The following is an 18,548-nucleotide window of genomic DNA, read 5'->3' as shown; positions in this document are numbered from 1 at the left end:
CCTTATTGTCCCCTTGCCACCTTTTCTTAAACTGACCCATCTTACATTTTTGTCCCTTTTAGGGGTAGTTTCTTTTAAATCTGGGAACAGGAGAAAAAGAAAAAGCTACTTCACTCCTTCTACGAGTTTACATATTTCGTCCATTTTTTAAATAATTCAGCAATAGAGCTTCCAAACAATAATTCCTTGTCTAGAGGAGCATTGATTAAATGAGCTTTGACATCCTCTGGTAGGGACTGGAACCTTTACTAGGCATGCCTTCTGATTACTGACCTGGTGGTAGTGGCCTTGGAAGCTGAATCAACAGTATTGTAGCCCCATTATGTAAAATGTTTGGCTACCTGACTGGCAGCTTGGAGAAGCTCCAAAAGTTTGAAACTATAGTCAGCATCAGACACTCTCTCTTTTTTGTCCCATATGTTCAAGGAGAGACAGCAAGAACTTTGTCATGCAGAACTGATATTTGATGGCCGTAAAAGAAAAGGTGGCCAAGGGATAGACCTTTTTACCAAATGTATCCAGGGCATGACTCTGCTTGTCACTGAGGAGTGACTTGGAGGCTGGGAGAGACTTTGCCCTTTTCTCAGGGTTTAATGACATAACAACAGGGTCAGGCAGTGAATTCTTACATAGGTATTTATGACTGTCCTTTACTCTGTAAAACCTGTCAGGTGTTTTGAGTATAGGGGGTCGAGAATCTGGAGCCTGAGATACAGCTACAAAGACAACCCCCAGAGTCTCCAGTAGTGGGCGAATGGTCACAGGATTAATGGCTTTTATTTATAGCAGTTCATAATATCTTTTCTGAATATTTGATTGAAGCTTCCCAACCTTCCACTTAAAGAATTCTTTCATTCTGGAGAGAGTTTCTCCAAATGAGATCTATTCGGAGGAAGAATCTGATGAAAGAATGTGTTCAGTATCAGATTCAAAACCAGCAGGGGAAGACATTTGTGAGGAGTAGTTTATTTCTTCCTCATTAAGGTTCTATGGATCATCTTCCTCGTCTGAGGAAGATTCCCTCTTCCTTTTCCTTTTACCAGGGGACTGGGAGAGGTTTGAGGGGTCTGACCAGACTGAATGGCCTGCAGGTCCATAAGCAGGCCTTAGGCTAGATTGAGCAAATGTTCTTGAGTGACTTGTCTCTTGGTTGTGTGGCAGGGCATAGGAGGAAAGGAGAGAATATACACCTGGATTTTTAAAATTTCTGTAAGGGGACATCCACCTGAGGAGATCAAGGAGCTATCCTGGGCTGTGGTACTTCCATGCTGAAACCCAGTACAACTTAGTGCGCCAGTACCTAGTGGACACCTCTCTTTTCCTCAGAAATAATAATTATATGGGTCTCTCTTCTCTAACAGCTTTAGGCCATACAAAAAGGAAGCATCATGCATAATATCAGCCCATTCCTACATATTCTGGTCCTGCACCATAGCAGCCTTCAAAGGAAAGTAGACAGCTGCTCCAGGGGCTGCAGATGTAGCCCACTGAAGACAGTTGTTTCAGACCAGCAATACAAGAAGGAGAAAAATTCTGTATCCTGCCCTTCCTTGCTTGACGTATCTCTATATGTTTTCTTATCTGGATGATTGAGAAAAGAAAAGGGGCCCACCAAAGACATGGTGAAATGCACCAAATCCTCAAAATGCTTTTCATGGTAAAGACCTAATGTATGTAGATAGCTGTGGCTGGTCTTAGGTGCAAAACCTTTGCCGATGTTGCGTATCTGGATGTCATGTTTGAGGCCAAGACATAAGCAATGAGAAAGAACAACTTTCCCTAGTGGGATACTTCTTTTTGCTTGAGTTTTGAAGCCATACTGAACAGAAATGAAGGTACAAATTGCACGGTGACACTGAGGTGTCTACATGCATGACCTGCAACAAGAAAGTTGTGAAGATGTCAAGGATATATACTATTCTTATGCCAGTGTACATTTGCACGCCTAGGGGTGGACTTACACTGCAAAGGGGGAAGGAAACTGAGCACTTGAAGACGGGTTGGAAATATGAGATACCCAAAGATGAAGTCCTCGAAGTAGTGAATACTGCATTTGATCTAATGAAGATGCTGATATAGCTTTACTCTTTCATTGTTTTTATTAGTGCAGTGGCAGACAGTTCATTTCATACTGCAATGTGGTAGAAATATTATCTTTAAAGGGTACTATGTGCTGTGCTTAGTTTATATTTTATGTAACCTTCTTTGTTTGAATTTTCTTTAGGTGCTTTCTGGATCGTTCTAGTAGCTGATAGTGAAGGATTTGTCCCTTTAATGTTCAAGTCTAAGCAAGAAGTGTTTATAAGAGATGGGTCAATCAAACAAGAGCGTTGTGGAGATCTTTCTAAAAAGCTTAGTAAACTCACCACTCAAGAAGACGCAAATCCAATACAGTAGCATATGCTAAAGCAGCTCCTGTTTTGTGCACATTCTGAATCAAAATTTCTGCCTCGAATCCTCAAAAGTAAACTGTTTAGAAAATGTCTTTTTCTTTTGTATAGTATGCAAGGAATATGAAAGATAAATCACTTGATTGTATAATTAGTTCACATCTTATATTGTACAGGAGCTATGGAATTTTTTTTTTTTTCTTGAAATGAGATCCTATTTTTCTGACTCTCACCTTGGTGAGTTCTGTAAAAGACATGTTATGTATTACACAGTACAGAAGCCTGTGTAACATGTTTTCAGTTTGTCCTTTAACCGTTTTTTTTTTTTTGGGGGGGGGGGGTGCAGACTATGTGCTTTTTATAAAGTAGAAGTGTGGGAAAGGTCTGCAGCCAAATAAAATGTTACTTGCTGTATTAAACAACATGAAAAGAATGGCATGAAGAGTGTCAAAATATCTGCATTGGACTTAAAAATATTCTTAAATGTACAATCACCTTTCAGCAGGTGACTAAGACAAAATATGTTTTCCCCTGCATGTCATATGAGAGGGTTGAATAGTGACTATATCCCCTATTCCTTCATTGGCCTCACCTTGTTTTATAAGTGCTTTGACTGATGAAATCTAAAACCTAGTCCTGAATGTGTCAGCATTGGTGTTGCATTTAAAATTGCTGGGTGCCCAGTTAGATGGATAGTTAACTGACGTAATGAGTTTAAAGCAGTTTTAGTTGCTAATCAGATGGATCAAGCATCAAGAGTCAGGTCTGAGACCGAAATAATGCAGATAAAGTTCTCTATATTGACAGCTAGGTGTTTCAGTTCTTCACAGTATGTAAAGACTAATCCAGTTTAAGAACTTTATTTTTTGTATACACAGAAAATGTGTGCATGTGTTTTGGGAGAGTATGTAGGTCAGTTAATGGCTGTTTTATCGAGGCTCTTGTCTGAAATCCTCTTATATTGTCTGCTGCTAGTACTTAAAAGAACTGTATTATTTATAGACATAATATGTGGAGCACATGAAACAAGATTACATGTATAATAATAAAATAAACAAAGAAAAAAAACCAAATAAAATAAACTTTCTAAATAATTGTGTATAAACCAGTATGGCAGATTTTTTTTTGTGATCAGTTTGAGTAGACACCATTGTTTCCCATAGTAATTCTTGCACTAATTGTTGGAGAACTCAGACATGCCCTAGTTAAAGAAAAAAAAAAAGAGGGGTGGTATTTGCCATTGTTGTTGCATCTCTTGGTGGAACAGTGCTGATGCATGTGCCTGTGAGTGATGGTAGCAGCCCCTCCATGAAAGTTGATTACATATGTACCTAGTTCTTTTCTATTTCCTGTAACTGAAGCAGAGCTCCTGATCAAGTTAAAAAATGCAGGTCTTTAAGAGACATGCACTTCTTCTTCTTCTTGGGCATCTAAGTTGCTATATACTGCTGCACACCTGTGCATCCTTGTGCTTCCCCTGCACACCTGATTTAGAGGTATTCATAGGTTTGTATGTTTAAAAATGGAGCTTATATTGTATTAATCTTTTAAAAGGGTGAATACCATAGCCCCATGTTTGTATTCCTTATTATCATTAAAATCATCCGGTGCTTTCTTAAAAGTAGACACAGACTTCCATTGCTTAACTGTGAGTTGTACCTTGCTCAATAATGTAGGCAGATGCCTTGTCACATACGAATCTCTTTTTTGTTTATGTTTGGTTTTAACAAAAATTTACTGAACCTGTTGTTATCCATTTGGGCTTTTGTCTACAGACATAGAGCTTCAAAAATAACTTGGTCTGTGTATTAAAGACATAATAATCATCACTTCTCAGGAGACAAAAGTGGCATTGAATACAGTGAGACCATCTTTAACATATATAAATAGATTTATAAGGCTTTACAACTATTGCTGTGAGAGCCTTTGGATTTTTTTCTTTCTGTAAGTTACACTGTACTCTATAATTGGCTGAGACAATGTTACATAGAATGGTACAATTATTCTCTGGATCCTCTTGATATTCTGTTTTAGATTGGATATCTCAAATGGTTTTCTAGCAATTGCAGATACATTTAGATTAAATCCAAGTTTGTTTTGTCAAAGTCTCTTACAGCTTTGCCCATTTTGTGTATATGAGAATCAGTTTTATAATTTTCATTCATAACATTTTCTGCATTTCTTTACACTGAACATGAGACTCTTGTGAGAGTGCTATAAATGTCATGTGTATGCCCCACCATGCTGCATCATTGTTTCTGTGTTTGTGGTAACAGTGCTTCCTACCTGCAATCAGAATATATTGTGCATTGCTGTTTACCTACTTTTAACTCTGTAAAGGAAGTACCACGTAGTTAATGGCTCAACATAAGCTTTGTGGTATTCTGTTGATTGTACTGCATTCTCTTAATTAAACCGTTTTTTATCCAGTTAATTGTATAGCAATTATTTATTTATGTTTTGCTGTTTTCTTTATTTTGCCCCAGCTGCCTGCTCATCATCTGTCCCCTCCCGGGTCTATATTATATCATTGAAAATGCCTACCATAGAATGGCATTTTATCAGAAATGCCATTCTTCAAACCCCCACACCCCTGCTAATTATATATATATATATATCAACTCCAAGATCACCCTGCAGTACGAAAAGGGCAAATTTTGTGATCCCCACCTTTATACGATCTGAATCAGAATGGTTTGACGAACAGTATGTTAGATTAAATGCCATTTGATGATGTTCATCTTCGATGAAATAATAGGGACCCGGCCCCTCCCAGCCAATCAGCCCATTCATTCCCGATCATTAGGGAGAAGGTCAACTGGGAAGTGCCATCATTTGAGCAGCCATCGGGGTGGCTTAGCCTTTATTCTTATTTATTTTAACATTATCTTACCAGGATAAATCCAACTGGATGCAAAGTGCCCGTTTTCAGTGGAGTCCTGGGGAGAAAAGCTCCAAGGAAGTTAACAGAGTACATACATAGTTTAGATAACAATAAAAAAAATGGTATACAAGTTAAGAGAAACAAAGAAGTACAAGAACAATTTTGAAAAACAATAAGATAAACAATAAGATACTGAGGAGTAGAACCCCTATTTGCAATATTTACAAAAAAAAATACATATTACGTGAGTATATCAGGTGAAAATATAGTGTATGCAATGGAGGCATACAGTGGGTCACTTATATGGAGTAGTGGGTCTTCAAGGGGGGTCTTTGCAGTTACAAAGAGGGTTAGCATAGAGGTGTGAATTAAGAAGGCCCTTGAAGGTGCTTGTGTGACTTTGTAGCCTGAGTTCAGGTGGGAGGGTGTTCCATACTTTAGCAACATCATAAGAGAATAGGGCCTCCCCAGCGCTGTTATTGCATGGGTTGATTTCAATCAGGTTTTTGTTACATGAATGTCGTTCCCTTTTGGGGTTGTGAAAGTTTAGTATGTCAGCTAGGGCAGGGCTTCCCCTGCTATTGCTGGATTTCATGCAGAAAGGGGGCATTCCATGGGAAGACTAAACTGATTGCCCCTAAGTTCCACAAAGGGCATTGCCAGCAAACCACCCTGCCTTCCTATCTTCAAGCATGGGTGGCAGTTTTTCTGGTCTCCCTCAGAGAAATCATAGCACCACTTTTGCTCAGCAAGGGCCCGCAACCATTCCCTCCCACAGAAGAAATAAGCAGGCCATACCTTCATTCCTCTCTCTCCAGTGCCGGATCCTCTAATGAAACCCCTTTTGCCTGGGTCGCATGCAGCCCAGGCAGTTATAACAGTTCAGTTTTAAGTGTTTCGGATATCCAGTTTGTCTTGCATGCAGAATCGTGTCAGTAGTATTTTCTAGATCCAAATATGCTGTTTGAACCTTCATCTGTGTCAACAGTATCTTGTTCCAAGAAAGTTCCAAAAGTGTTAGCAAGTTAAGAATGCAGGACTGTCCCATTAATAAAGCTATATTTGTTTTGATACAGGAACAAGAAGTCTCACATTTCTTTCAGTAACAAATCCCTGACCACCTTACTGCCAGTTCCATTCCTGCACTTATTCGCATATGTAAATTTTTAAACAAAAAAACTGTAACCAGAGCACGTTTTTAACCATAGTTCCTACTTGTAATTATAGTCATTCTAGTTCATTATTGAATGATTATTTGAATATACATTCTGTTGTCAACAAAAGTTCTGTTCTTTCTGACCTAATTTGAACTATCTAGTTTTCAATACAGAAACATGGTGAGACATGAATCCAGGTCCTATTCTTTCTGCTTTAATTTATTCCAGGTTATAAGAGTTTTCACTATGCTAGATTGTCCTGGGGGTAGGATTGTTATTATTCACAATGACACTTTAAAATTGAGTCATACTAAGACTGTATGCACCACCTCCTTTGAATATGCTTTAGGCCTTGGTCCATCACTTTGGTGACTTCGTCATTTATTGCCCACCTGGTAATCACAGACCTTTTCTACAGGAGTTGGTTGATTTATTCCTGTCACATTTGCTAACCTACCTGTGTCAGATAACTTCAGGTGATTTTAAGATTAGATTAGATGACTTCTCAGTAGTCTTTGCTAAAGTATTTTTGTCAATTACAAACAGGTTTGGTTTCGCACAGCACATAGATTCTCCTGTGCATTTTCATGAATGTACATTGGATCTTGCCTTACAGTTAGATATATCTGTTTTTAATTTGGAAATTTGTCCTATTACTTGGTCTGACCAGTCTACCATAGTATTTACTCTTAACTGTCTAGTCTGACATTCTCCTGATGTCTGTCTTGCTTCAGGTTGGAGGGACCCCTTCTCTTGTTCCCCAAATACTTGTGTCTGCTATACTTTTGTTCTCATTCTCTCCAGTGATCCTGATGAGCTTGTTCTTACATACAATATTTTGTCCCCACTCAGCTTTGGCCAGTTAATGTAGCTCCACACGAGCCGTGGTTTAATTCTTTCCTTCAATCCCTACGAAAGACTGGTCACAGACTTGAGCATAAGTGGCATTAAACTGGTCTTTTAGAAGATAAACTTGCAATAGATAATCACTTCTATATGTATCATTTTAATGTCTGTCATTCTTAATCTGCTTTTTTCCCAACTTACTGCCCAGGCACCTAACAAGCCAATGGCCTTATTTAAAGTGATCGATCATCGTTTTAATCCTAGTTGCATAGATACTATACAGTCCTGTTCTTCTGATCAGTGAGAACTAATAGCATTCTACTTTTATGTTAGTATTTTCTTATCAAATCTTCTTTACCTACTCACCATTTCTCTTATTCTACTTTTGGTCACAGCGAGGAGTTTTTATATTTAGTGTGGGAGGAGTTTGCCATTTCTGACATGTCTGACCTGTACTGTTTGATCTCCAGCATGCATAATACTGCTTGTGCTTTACACCTTTGTCCAGCTTGGCTTGTGGTGACATTCCTCGAGGCCATTGGTCCACTGCCCCCTCCCTTAGGCATGGGTTGTTTCCCTCTTTTTTGAATGAGGCTTTAGTGATCCCAATCCTCAAAAAGGCTGGGATTGATCCTGATGATCTCGACAATTGTCATCCTGTCTCAAATCCTATTCTTGGGTAAGCTACTCAAGAAAGTAGTTTGCACCCATTTGGAGCTATTTTTGCATAGTCATGCCATTGTTGATCCATTCCAGTCTGGATTTAAGGCTAGGCATAGCCCTAAAACAGCTCTTATCAAAATTTTTAATGATCTTGTTGCGAGAGATCTGCATCATTACTCTGTTTTGGTCCTCCTTGATTTCTTGTCACCATTTGACTTGGTGGGCCATACTTTTCTTTTCCTCCTTTGCTTACTGTGACACCCCATCACTGGCCCAGTAATCAAGGAGCTTTTTGTTCAGTTTTGGAATGGCCCAGCCAGAGCCCAGACTTCAATCCAATAGAAAATCTGTGGGATGACCTAAAGAGGGCTGTGCACAAGAGATACCCTCGCAATCTGACAGATTTAGGGCACTTTTGCAAGGAAGAGTGGGCAAATATTGCCAAGTCAAGATGTGCCATGCTGATAGACTCCTACCCAAGAAGACTGAATGCTGTAATTAAATCAAAAGGTGCTTCAACAAAGTATTAGTTTAAGGGTGTGGACACACAACAAAGTATTAGTTTAAGGGTGTGCACACTTATGCAACAAGTGTATTGTATGTTTTTTATACTTTTTCCTCTAACAGATTTAGTTTTCAATTGAATTGTACAGGTTATAGGTCACATTAAAGGTGGCAAACGTTTTGAAATGATTTATTGTGGTCTCATTTTTTTATATCACAAAAACCTGGCATTTTATCAGGGGTGTGTAAACTTTTTATATCACTGTAAGTATGTGTGTGTATATATATATATATATATATATATATATATATATATATATATATATATATATATATGTGTGTGTGTGTGTATATACACAGTGACAGCAGAATTCAAAAATCACAGGAAATATTTAAAACATTTCAGGACAATCTCAAATAAATAAAGAAAAATATCTAAGCTGGTGCTGCGGTAGCATTGTCGCCTCACAGTAAGACGTTATCCTGTTCGATTCTCAGCTAGAGCGTCTTCTGTGTGGAGACATGCATGAATGGGCGTACCTTCATTGAAGGTTGTGCGTCAGGGCCAGCAACTCGGCACGTAAAAATCTACTGCCAATCATTAGCGGACCGGAGTTCCGCTGTGGCGACCCCTAAAAGGGAAAAGCCGAAAGACACAACAATCTAAGCTAAGCTTTTCTATATTCCTAACTATAGCTAAGAGAATTACTATAGCCTAGCACACTCACTTAATTAGAGCAGCATGACAGATGTGGTGAGTGAATCTTGATGTTGTTAGGTCAGAGACAAAATACAGAATGTTCTCTCTCTCTCTTTCTCTCTCTTTCTCTCTCTCTCAGAGACTTCCCAAATTAATATCTCAAATATTACTGCTGGGATAGCTTGCAGAATGACCTCATTTCTTGTCATCTGACTCTATTCCAGGTAAATCCCCCACTGCTGAAAATTAGCAGTATTTAGCATCTACCTATGAATATACATATGCAGGGGCTTTCCCTCAGATCTTTGCAGATCCTGGAAGTCATAAAATAATTTACATTCCTCCACATTTTTAAAGATAATATAGAAAAATTTTGTAGTACAGACATTGTCCCCTGCTGCACTGAAACTGAAATGATCTGAGGAAGACAACAGTCGAAAGCGCTTATCGGATATCTTCAAGGGACAGTTTTGAGCTTTTTTATTTTTCATTTTATTTCAAGTTGAAGTTTTATTCGTATTAAAGGACTACATTTTAATTGGAACATTTGTGGATTTCATTGATTGGCCATCCTTGAGTGGATTTTCTGTCTTTTTTCTGCCAAACAAAACTGAAAGATAACATCTTTTATTGTGTGGCCATGAAGTAATGTAACTTCAGCTATTTTTTTTTTTTTAAGTTAACCTCCTGGGTCCCAGTTTCCATTGTTAAAATACATACATCTAAAACAGTTACAAAAGTGTATATACATTTCTGTTCTTTTCCAGTAGTGTACACTGTGGTTATACATTTAAGCTCAGTACTTTGTAAAATACCTTTTCAACACACACTTCTGTACCAACAGTTTGATATACACATAACATACAATTCTAATACATTTGTAAAACAAGTATCTTATATGAATCTTGTTGATATTCACAAATGACATATAATTATTTACAAAACTCCAGCTAGTTGGGCTAGTAGTATCTCACTTTATGACACCATTTGGATCATGAGCTTCCACAGAGCTCTGTTCTTGGTCCACTGCTTTTTATCATCTATTTATTGCCTCTAGGATATGTTATCCATTCAAGAGATTTGCAGGGCTCTGTGTCTGCCCTTACTTCCTTTTCTTATGATCTGGAACTTATCCCTATCTGGATAGTCATTAATACGTTCCTAACACCTCTACGACCATGGCAATGGCAAGTCATGCTACCCTGAGAAACGTCTCCCTTCCTGTTTTATCACCCAGTGTTACTTATTGTGGTGAGAAACTTAAATTTGTGTCTAAGATACAGTATCTTGGGGTGATTCTTGATGGTAGTCTGATGCCTAAGGACCATATTTAGCTGTTAAATCATCTTTTTGCCACCTCCAGAACATCACCAGTGACCTCCCAACAGCAGTCTTTGCCATTATGTCTTTTCAGCTGGATTACTTGCAGTACTTTACTTGTTTGTCTCCCTGACACTGATATTGCTTGCCTTCAACTTGTGCAAAATTCTATTACTCGCTTGCTAGAACTCCAAGACATCACCACAGTGCACCTACTCTTCAGAATTGACCCTAACTCTCTATTAAACATTACATTACTCACAAAATTATTATTTTGGTATACCTTTCCCTTCACAACTGTGGTCCACCTTACCTACAAGATCTGTTACGTGGTTATGAACCATCACATTTTGTACAGTGATTTGGCTCAATCACTTAAACCTGAAATTGAATTTTAAACCTTTTGAGTTAGTAATTATCTGAATACCCCCTCTTTTATGAATTGGAATTACTATATGTTGTTGCATTCCACAGTAATAGTTCTTAGGTTCATAGGCTGGTACTAGGCTGTCAGCCCTAGGGCCTATACAAGCCTAGCCATAACAATTCCCTGGCTATTTTTTCCCACAGTATTTACTTCTCTGGACCCCTATCTAGCAGGGCAACTGACATGATCCCTGGGGAGAATTTCCTATCTCCATCCAATCGTCAAGGTTCCTTTTGAAGACGGCCAAAGAGGCGCTCTGCTTGACATGTATGGGCAGTCTGTTCCAGAGTCTGGGGAGTCTGTGGGTCAGGAACCTATCCCTTCAGCATGTTTTGTTCATTGTGATGGCAAGGTTTAGATCCCTGGAACATGTGGCTCTGAGGGATTGGGATTTCTTTAAGTGTAGCTTGTCCAACAGCTCTGGGTTTAACATGGCCTTGTATGTTAAGCAGAGATCGCCTCTGAGTAGATGATATGTGACAGAGTATAGCTGGAGTTTTTTTAAACGGTCAGCACAGGGCATCTGCTGTAGGCCTATGATGGTTTTAGTGAGGCATTTCTGCAGCCTTTCCAGTTGTTGCAGATGTCTTAAGAGGTAATACCAAATGGGGCATTGTATTCTGTAATGGGTCTAATGAGGGATGAGTACAATGGGACAATGACCTCCTTTTTTCTGGATGAAAAGCCCGTAGTGATGAGGTGTGCCACATAAAAGGATTTCCTGACTGTTGCGGCAATGTAGTTATCGAAGGTGAGACCAATGTCCACCTGTGTCCCTAAGTCTCTTATCACACTTTCAATGTTTAGTGTACTGCCACCTATGTGGTAATTCACGGGTACATGTTTTTTTCCCAAAGGGGATAACTATACATTTCTTGGCATTGAGCTTGAACCCATGGCTCTGGCACCAAGCATCTCTTTCTGTAAGGCACTTTTGTAGGATATCTACATCATTTGGGGATTCAATAATGGCTCCCAGTTTGCAGTCATCTGCAAACTTTGTTAGGCAGAGTCCCTTAGTGTTGACCAATACTTCAAAGAAGCAGATGCCAAACAAGAGCTGTCCCAGGACTGAACCCTGAGGTACTCCACTTGTCACTTGTCTGGAGCTGGATTTGGAGTCAGTTACTTTTACAGTGTGGGTTCTGTCAGTAAGCCAGTTGGCAACCCATCGAATGATGTAGTGATTAATGCCCAGCTTAGTAAGTTTATTTATGATTTCAGAGTGCGGGTGGTGTTGAAGGCCTTGGCGAGGTCTAGATAGGCTGTGTGGACCACCTTACCCTTGTCCACAGCTCTGGAGACTGATTTGAAGAAGTCAGTCAGGTTCAGGAGACAAGATCGGCCCTTCACGAACCCAAACTGGGTAGGGTTCAGTGTTTGAAGGTTGCCAATGTCTTTGTTTATAAGTTCCATGATAATACATTCCATGGCCTTGCAGATCAGGCTCGTCAGACTGATGGTGCTGTAGTTCCCAGGATCCAAGGTGGATCCCCCTTGTGGAATGGGATAACTGTAGCTGCATGCCACTCAGTGGGCACAAAGCCTGAGGTGAGGCTATGATTAAACATGACACTTAGGTGAGGTGCCAGTTCATTTTGTAGTTCATGTAGTACACAGCCCGGGATGTCATCTGGTCCGATGGATCCTGTATTCTTAGCTTTGGAGAGTACGATTTTTACCTGTTTGGCCGTTATTACCAGAATTTGGCAATCTTCTGGTATTGAGATAGGCCCTTTAGGGGGTGAGGGGGGTGAAGTTGGCACTGAATTGATCTGCCAGGATATTGGCAATATCCTTGGGATCAATATATTTAATGCCATTCTGTTGTAGCTCAGAGCAGATCTGAGCATTACCATTTAGATTCTTGACATAGCTATAGAATGCCTTGTGGTTGTCTTTGGAATCTTTGGCAATTTTGTTTTCGTAACTAGCTTTGGAGGGTTTTATGAGGGATCTCAGCTTTTTTCTGGGGCTGGTAAGGGAGTTTTTTGCATCCTGGGATTTTCCTCTATTCTGTAACAGTTTCTTCCTTTTGTTGTAAAGTTTGTTTATGGCAGGGGGCCACCAGATTGGCTTCCTTTTTTGGAGGAGAGCATCTTGGTTCTATTTGGGATGGCACAATTCATGCATGAGTGGATGTGCTCGCACAGTGCCTTAGTGTAGGATTCAGCAGTCAAACTTTCAGTTCCGATCTGCATGGGTGCCATGAAGTTTGTCACTTCTGACTTGAGTAGCATGAAGTTGGCTTTGGAGAAGTTTTTACAGAGGTTTCCTTACTGGGGGGGTGGGGAGGGATGTGGATGCCAAGGGTGATTAGCTTATGGTCAGACCTGACCAACGAGAGGGTGACCATAGGTGTGGAGCATCAATTTCCCATGTTGGTAATGACCAGGTCTAGGATATTGGAACCCCTAGTGGGATTATTGATTAGTTGATCCAGGGCATTGGAATTTATGAATTCCAAGAACCGTTGGGCAAATGTGTTCGTACACAAGTAGTTTTGCCAGTTAGTGGCAGGATAGTTGAAATCACCCAGTATTAGGGTGTTTGGTTGTATCTTAATATTTCCAATATGTTTAGAAAGGTGTAGTGAGAATCTTGGGGCATGGTGGGGGATCTGTAGCAAGCTACAATTTGGATTGCAGTCTTACCTAGTGTTAGTTGCACCTGGAGAATTTCAGATGCATTGTGTTGGACACTAGCTAGTGGTAGCCCCTCTTTCGTGAATTGGAATTACCATATGGAGATGCATTGCAGAGTGATATATGGTTTGTTATCATTGTAATAGGCCTGTACATCAGAAGAAATCTCATGAATTCTGTCTAGACTGGACCCAGTTCTAGTTTACATTTTTAACTTACCATCATGTGTATTGGAACTAACATGATTGTCAGTCTTGGATAAAATTTGTTATAGCAATTTAGCAATCATAAAAAAGTTTAAATTGTTTTTTTTTTCAAATTTCTTCAGCTTTGGTGCTTGTCTTTTCTTTTTTTACTCAAAAAGATTTTTATTACATTTTTTTCCATATCTTCAAATAGATTGAACCATAAATAGTGAAACATAAAATAATATAATCAACTAGTCAACTATTTACAAAAGAAACTATATACAATTGCATAAGTATACAATCTATAACATCATGTTTCCATATACTATATGCAATTTGTATTAAGATGCTGTGCTGACTAATCAGGTCAATTTGTTTTGTCCAATATTTTGTCAACTTTCTGCCAATAAATGATGTTATCTTATCAGTTCTTTTCTTTATGGTTGCTACTTCCATTCAAGACACAAAGACTGCAATTTTCTTGAAATCTTAAAAATTTGGTGGTGCTTTATTCTTCCAGTAAGTTGTTATGGCTTTACGTGCAATGGCAAGAAATGTCCACAGTAAAGGATATTTTAATTTTGGGACACATTGCGGTATGGGTAGATTAAACAAAACTAATGACTTGGTTAACTGAAAAGTATCATTAGAATTGTTTGAAAGAAATTATTTCAAACCAATATTTATTCAGTGAATGACAACCAAAAAGTATGTGCTCCCAATCTGCTTTTGTATGCATCTTACATCTCCAGCAATCAATATGCTTCTTATATATTAGTTCTAATTTATGAGGGGTTAGAAAGGATCTATGTAGGAATTTCCATGCATATAGCTTCCACTGAACTGACTTGGTGGTAAGGCTTGGTGATAAAAGCATTTTTTTTTTTCATTTTTATCAGGATCCTTTTGATTAACCTGATTATAATTCCAATAACTATTGTTGGTATAATTCTTTGTTTCTTTAAGTGTCTTATGAATTTTGGATAGATATTGTCCTTTATAAGTATTATTTATTGAAAGTATCCTAAGATTTATGAACTTAGGAGTATTATTTTTAAAAGTTGGTGTCATCAATTCCAGCTTATTTGTGATGTATTGTCTTATTTGTTGTATTGGTAGCCACAATTTATCATCTAACTCAAATTTCCTTTTGATTTGATTTGGTGTGAGTAATGTATTGCCACTGAGTATCTGATACCAATAAATCCCTTCTTTTTTTTTTTTTGAGTTCTTTAATTACATTGGAATCAGAGGTAGTTGTACATTATTTTGTACAAGCTATAAGATGTAATATAAAAAATGTCTTTATATCTGGGTTCATGTTTATATATTTTCTAAACAGTATTATTGTTTTATTAACAGTTATATACTTAGTTTTTATAGTTTTATTAAATATGTTATCTGTTATGACATAAAAGACTTTTGTTGAATATATATTATATTGTTAATGGGCTGAGTTACTAATGATATTACACATAGATTCATGAACTAATTTCCATTTGGCTGTATAGGTTGAGGTCAGCCATAAAGTAACTGTTTTAGTAATAGATGGCAATGAATAAATATCTATATCTGGTAGATTAATTTCACCTTTCTCCCAACCTTTTAAATGACTGGTAAGCATGATTCTGGGCTTATTGATAAACCAAAGGAAATTCACTTTATTGTATTGCTGTATTATTTTCTTAGTAGGAGGGATGGAAATTGATTGTATTTAATATAACAATTTCAGGAAAATGATCGATTTAATTATATACAACCTATCTTCCATTGTATAAAACATCTTGATCCATTTCTGCATTAATGATTTTAGTTGACTTAGTACATATGAATACAGTTAATTTTTATTGTTTCTCTAGTGTTGCTAGTTAGTAAGATTCCTAAGTATTTGATTTTATTATCAGGTGCTAAGTACTTAACAAAGTCATTATTTGGTTCCCTTTTATTTGAGTTAATTAATAAAATTATAGTTTTGATTTCATTAAATACAAGACCAGAAATAGTTTGAGAGAAGTTCATTGTTTGGAATAATTCAGTTAATGATTTATCTTTATCAGATATTGCCAACAGGATGTCATCAACAAATAATTGTATTTTCATTTCTAAGTTGGTCCCATTTACTATGCCTTTAATATTTGTGTTCATTCTAACGTAGTTAGCAAAAAGATCAATTGCTAATGCAAACAGTAAAGGTGAAAGTGGGCATCCTTGCTTAGTTCCTTTTCTAATAGTTATAGAAGTAGAGAGACATGACCCAATATTAACATAGGCCAGAGAATTTTCATATAGTGTTTTAATTAAGAATGTGAATTGTTGTGAAAAACAGATTCTTCTAGTACCACCAGTAAATGATTCCAGTCTATTGAATCAAAGGCGCTATTGATGTCTAGACTTACCAGAGTCATGTCTCTCTTACTTGAATCAACGTAATCTATCAAGGCAAGAATTCTTTTAATATTATCGTAGGTGTTCCTATCTTTTATAAAACCTGTCTGGTCGTGATCAATTAATGATGGTAATATGTGTTTAATTGTCTCTGTATGTATTTCCATAAACATTTTGTAATCTACATTTAACAATGAAATGGGCCTATAGGAAGAACATTCTGAGGGATTTTTTTTCAGATTTCAGAATAGGTGAAATTAAACTATATTTCCAAGAAGGTGGAACTAATATTCCTTGTTTAACCTGGTTAGAGACCTTCAACAATAGCATTTAGCTTCCTCGGACAATAACTTATACATTTCTGGTGTTATGTTGTCATTTCCTGGTGCTTTATTGGGTTTCAGATTTTCAATTTGATTCTGCAACTCGGACATTGTTATTTGCTTGTCAGTGTGTCTGCTCTGTTGTTCCTGTATCTTGAGGTTTATATTAGTCTGAAGGAAGTTTCTAATTGTTTCTTTCGATTTCATCTCTATGTTGCTAGTATTAATTTTTTGATAGTGCGACTGAAATGTTTCTAGTATGCTGTTTAAGTCTGAGACTTTCTTATTAATGTTGGGATTATATATTTCTTTTATTTGATTTATTTTAATAACTTTCTTAGTTCTATTTGCTATTTTCCTTTGATTCTTCAGATTTATTGAATAAGAAATAAGTTTGATTTTTTTTTTTATTCTATCATTATGTCTTGATGTAATATTTTAGTATATTCTTTATTTTTCATTGCTAAATCATTAGTTAATTGACTATGTCCTTTTTGTACATTTATATTAAGTTTAATAATATCTATTTCCTTTTGAAGTTCAGTTAATTGCTTGTCCCATTGCTTCCTTTTATTTTTGTACCAAGTTAATGTTCTTCCATCTATGTATACTTTTAATGCATCCCATACATAGGTTTCCGAAGTGTTTTCATTTATGTTTAATTCAAGAAGTTGTTATAATTCTTTTATATAAAATTCTTTAAACTCTTTTAGATTTGTTATATAGGATGGTATTTTAGTGATTGCCACCTTTTGTTTGTTATGAACTTCTACTTCAAAAGTAATTGCATTGTGGTCTGTTACTGCTAAGAAAGATGGCTATTTCCTTTGATATATACTCTGTTCTTGAGTGTGTGTGTTATATCTATGTGAAAAGAACGTATAATGCAGAGAATCTTTGTCTGCATATTCATTAACATCTTTAAGATTATATAGTTCAACAAATTCTGCTAGTGTTTTTGATGTTGCAGTTTTCCTTCTGGTATTTATAAAGTCAGTGTCTTTATCATCAAGTATACAATTGAAATCCCCCGCTATTATCAAGTTCCCTTTGGAGTGCTGGATTACTTCTTCTAACTGTTTAACTATACTTGCACTCAAGCCAGGTATCCAATAAAAGCATACAGTTTACCATTTATTGAGATAGTTGACATACAAAGCATTCCAGATTTATCTTGATATCAGCTTATTATTTGTGGCATAATGACAGAATTTTTCCATGAAATCATTACCCCTCTTATTTTTTTCATATGTGATGAACTTGTTAATACTGTATAACCATTGAAGCTGAGTAAATTAAGGTTTTCAGTTAATAAACATGTCTTTTGCAGAAATATCAGTTCTGGGTTTATAGTTTTAATATATTTAAATACACTTAGTCTCTTACAGTTATTATTCAACCCATTAACATTAATTGAGATCACCTTCATATTTAAATACTTCTATATGTAGATTTAATTTAACTTGTATTCGATTAGGCAGAATAATGTATAAAAGTCCTTGTTCGTGTGCAACTGTGAATAAAAAAAAACTGTTTTAGTTTCCTTTTACTTTTGACTAATATACTTAGGCAAATAAAAAAATATATATAAGAAACATTGTAGTATCAAAACATGAACCATGAACCCCTTTCTATCCACGGGGTTATTATAACCCCTACACTTAAGATGAGAAAGTATCAAAGTGTCCCTCTCCCTATCGCAGGTACTATACTCCAAGCCTAACAAGTCATTACTTGTTAGTCAGAAAGTGTGTTATCATTCTACAGTGGATATAATAAGTGTACACACCCCTGTTAAAATGCCAGGTTTTGTGATATAAAAAAAAACGAGACCACAATAAATCATTTCAAAACTTTTCCTACCTTTAATGTGACCTATAACCTGTACAATTCACTTGAAAAACAAACAAATCTGTTAGGGGAAAAATATAAAAAATAGAAAACATACAATAAGCTGGTTGCATAAGTGTGCACACCCTTAAACTAATACTTTGTTGAAGCACCGTTTGATTTAATTACAGCATTCAGTCTTCTTTGGTAGGAGTCTATTAGCATGGCACATCTTGACTTGGCAATATTTGCCCACTTTTCCTTGCAAAAGCACTCCAAATCTGTC

The 18,548-nt window shown here is 36.9% G+C and overlaps 1 protein-coding gene across 1 annotated transcript in view; it reads left to right on the top strand.

Moving 5' to 3' along the window:
* Nucleotides 1–4,635, top strand: part of LOC122794395 (WD repeat and coiled coil containing) — a 152,965-nt gene extending 148,330 nt beyond the window's left edge. The window contains exon 3 of the mRNA XM_044062755.1: nt 2,225–4,635. Coding sequence (XP_043918690.1) covers nt 2,225–2,397 — 173 coding nt within the window. The 3' untranslated portion in view covers nt 2,398–4,635. The remainder of the gene's footprint in view (nt 1–2,224) is intronic.
* Nucleotides 4,636–18,548: the final 13,913 nt, after the last annotated feature.

Source organism: Protopterus annectens, chromosome 2.part1, assembly GCF_019279795.1.
Source record: "Protopterus annectens isolate FY-2018-M chromosome 2.part1, PAN1.0, whole genome shotgun sequence".
NCBI lineage: Eukaryota > Metazoa > Chordata > Ceratodontiformes > Protopteridae > Protopterus > Protopterus annectens.
Note: the sequence above shows the minus strand (reverse complement) of the source record. Positions and strands in the feature narration are given on the sequence as shown.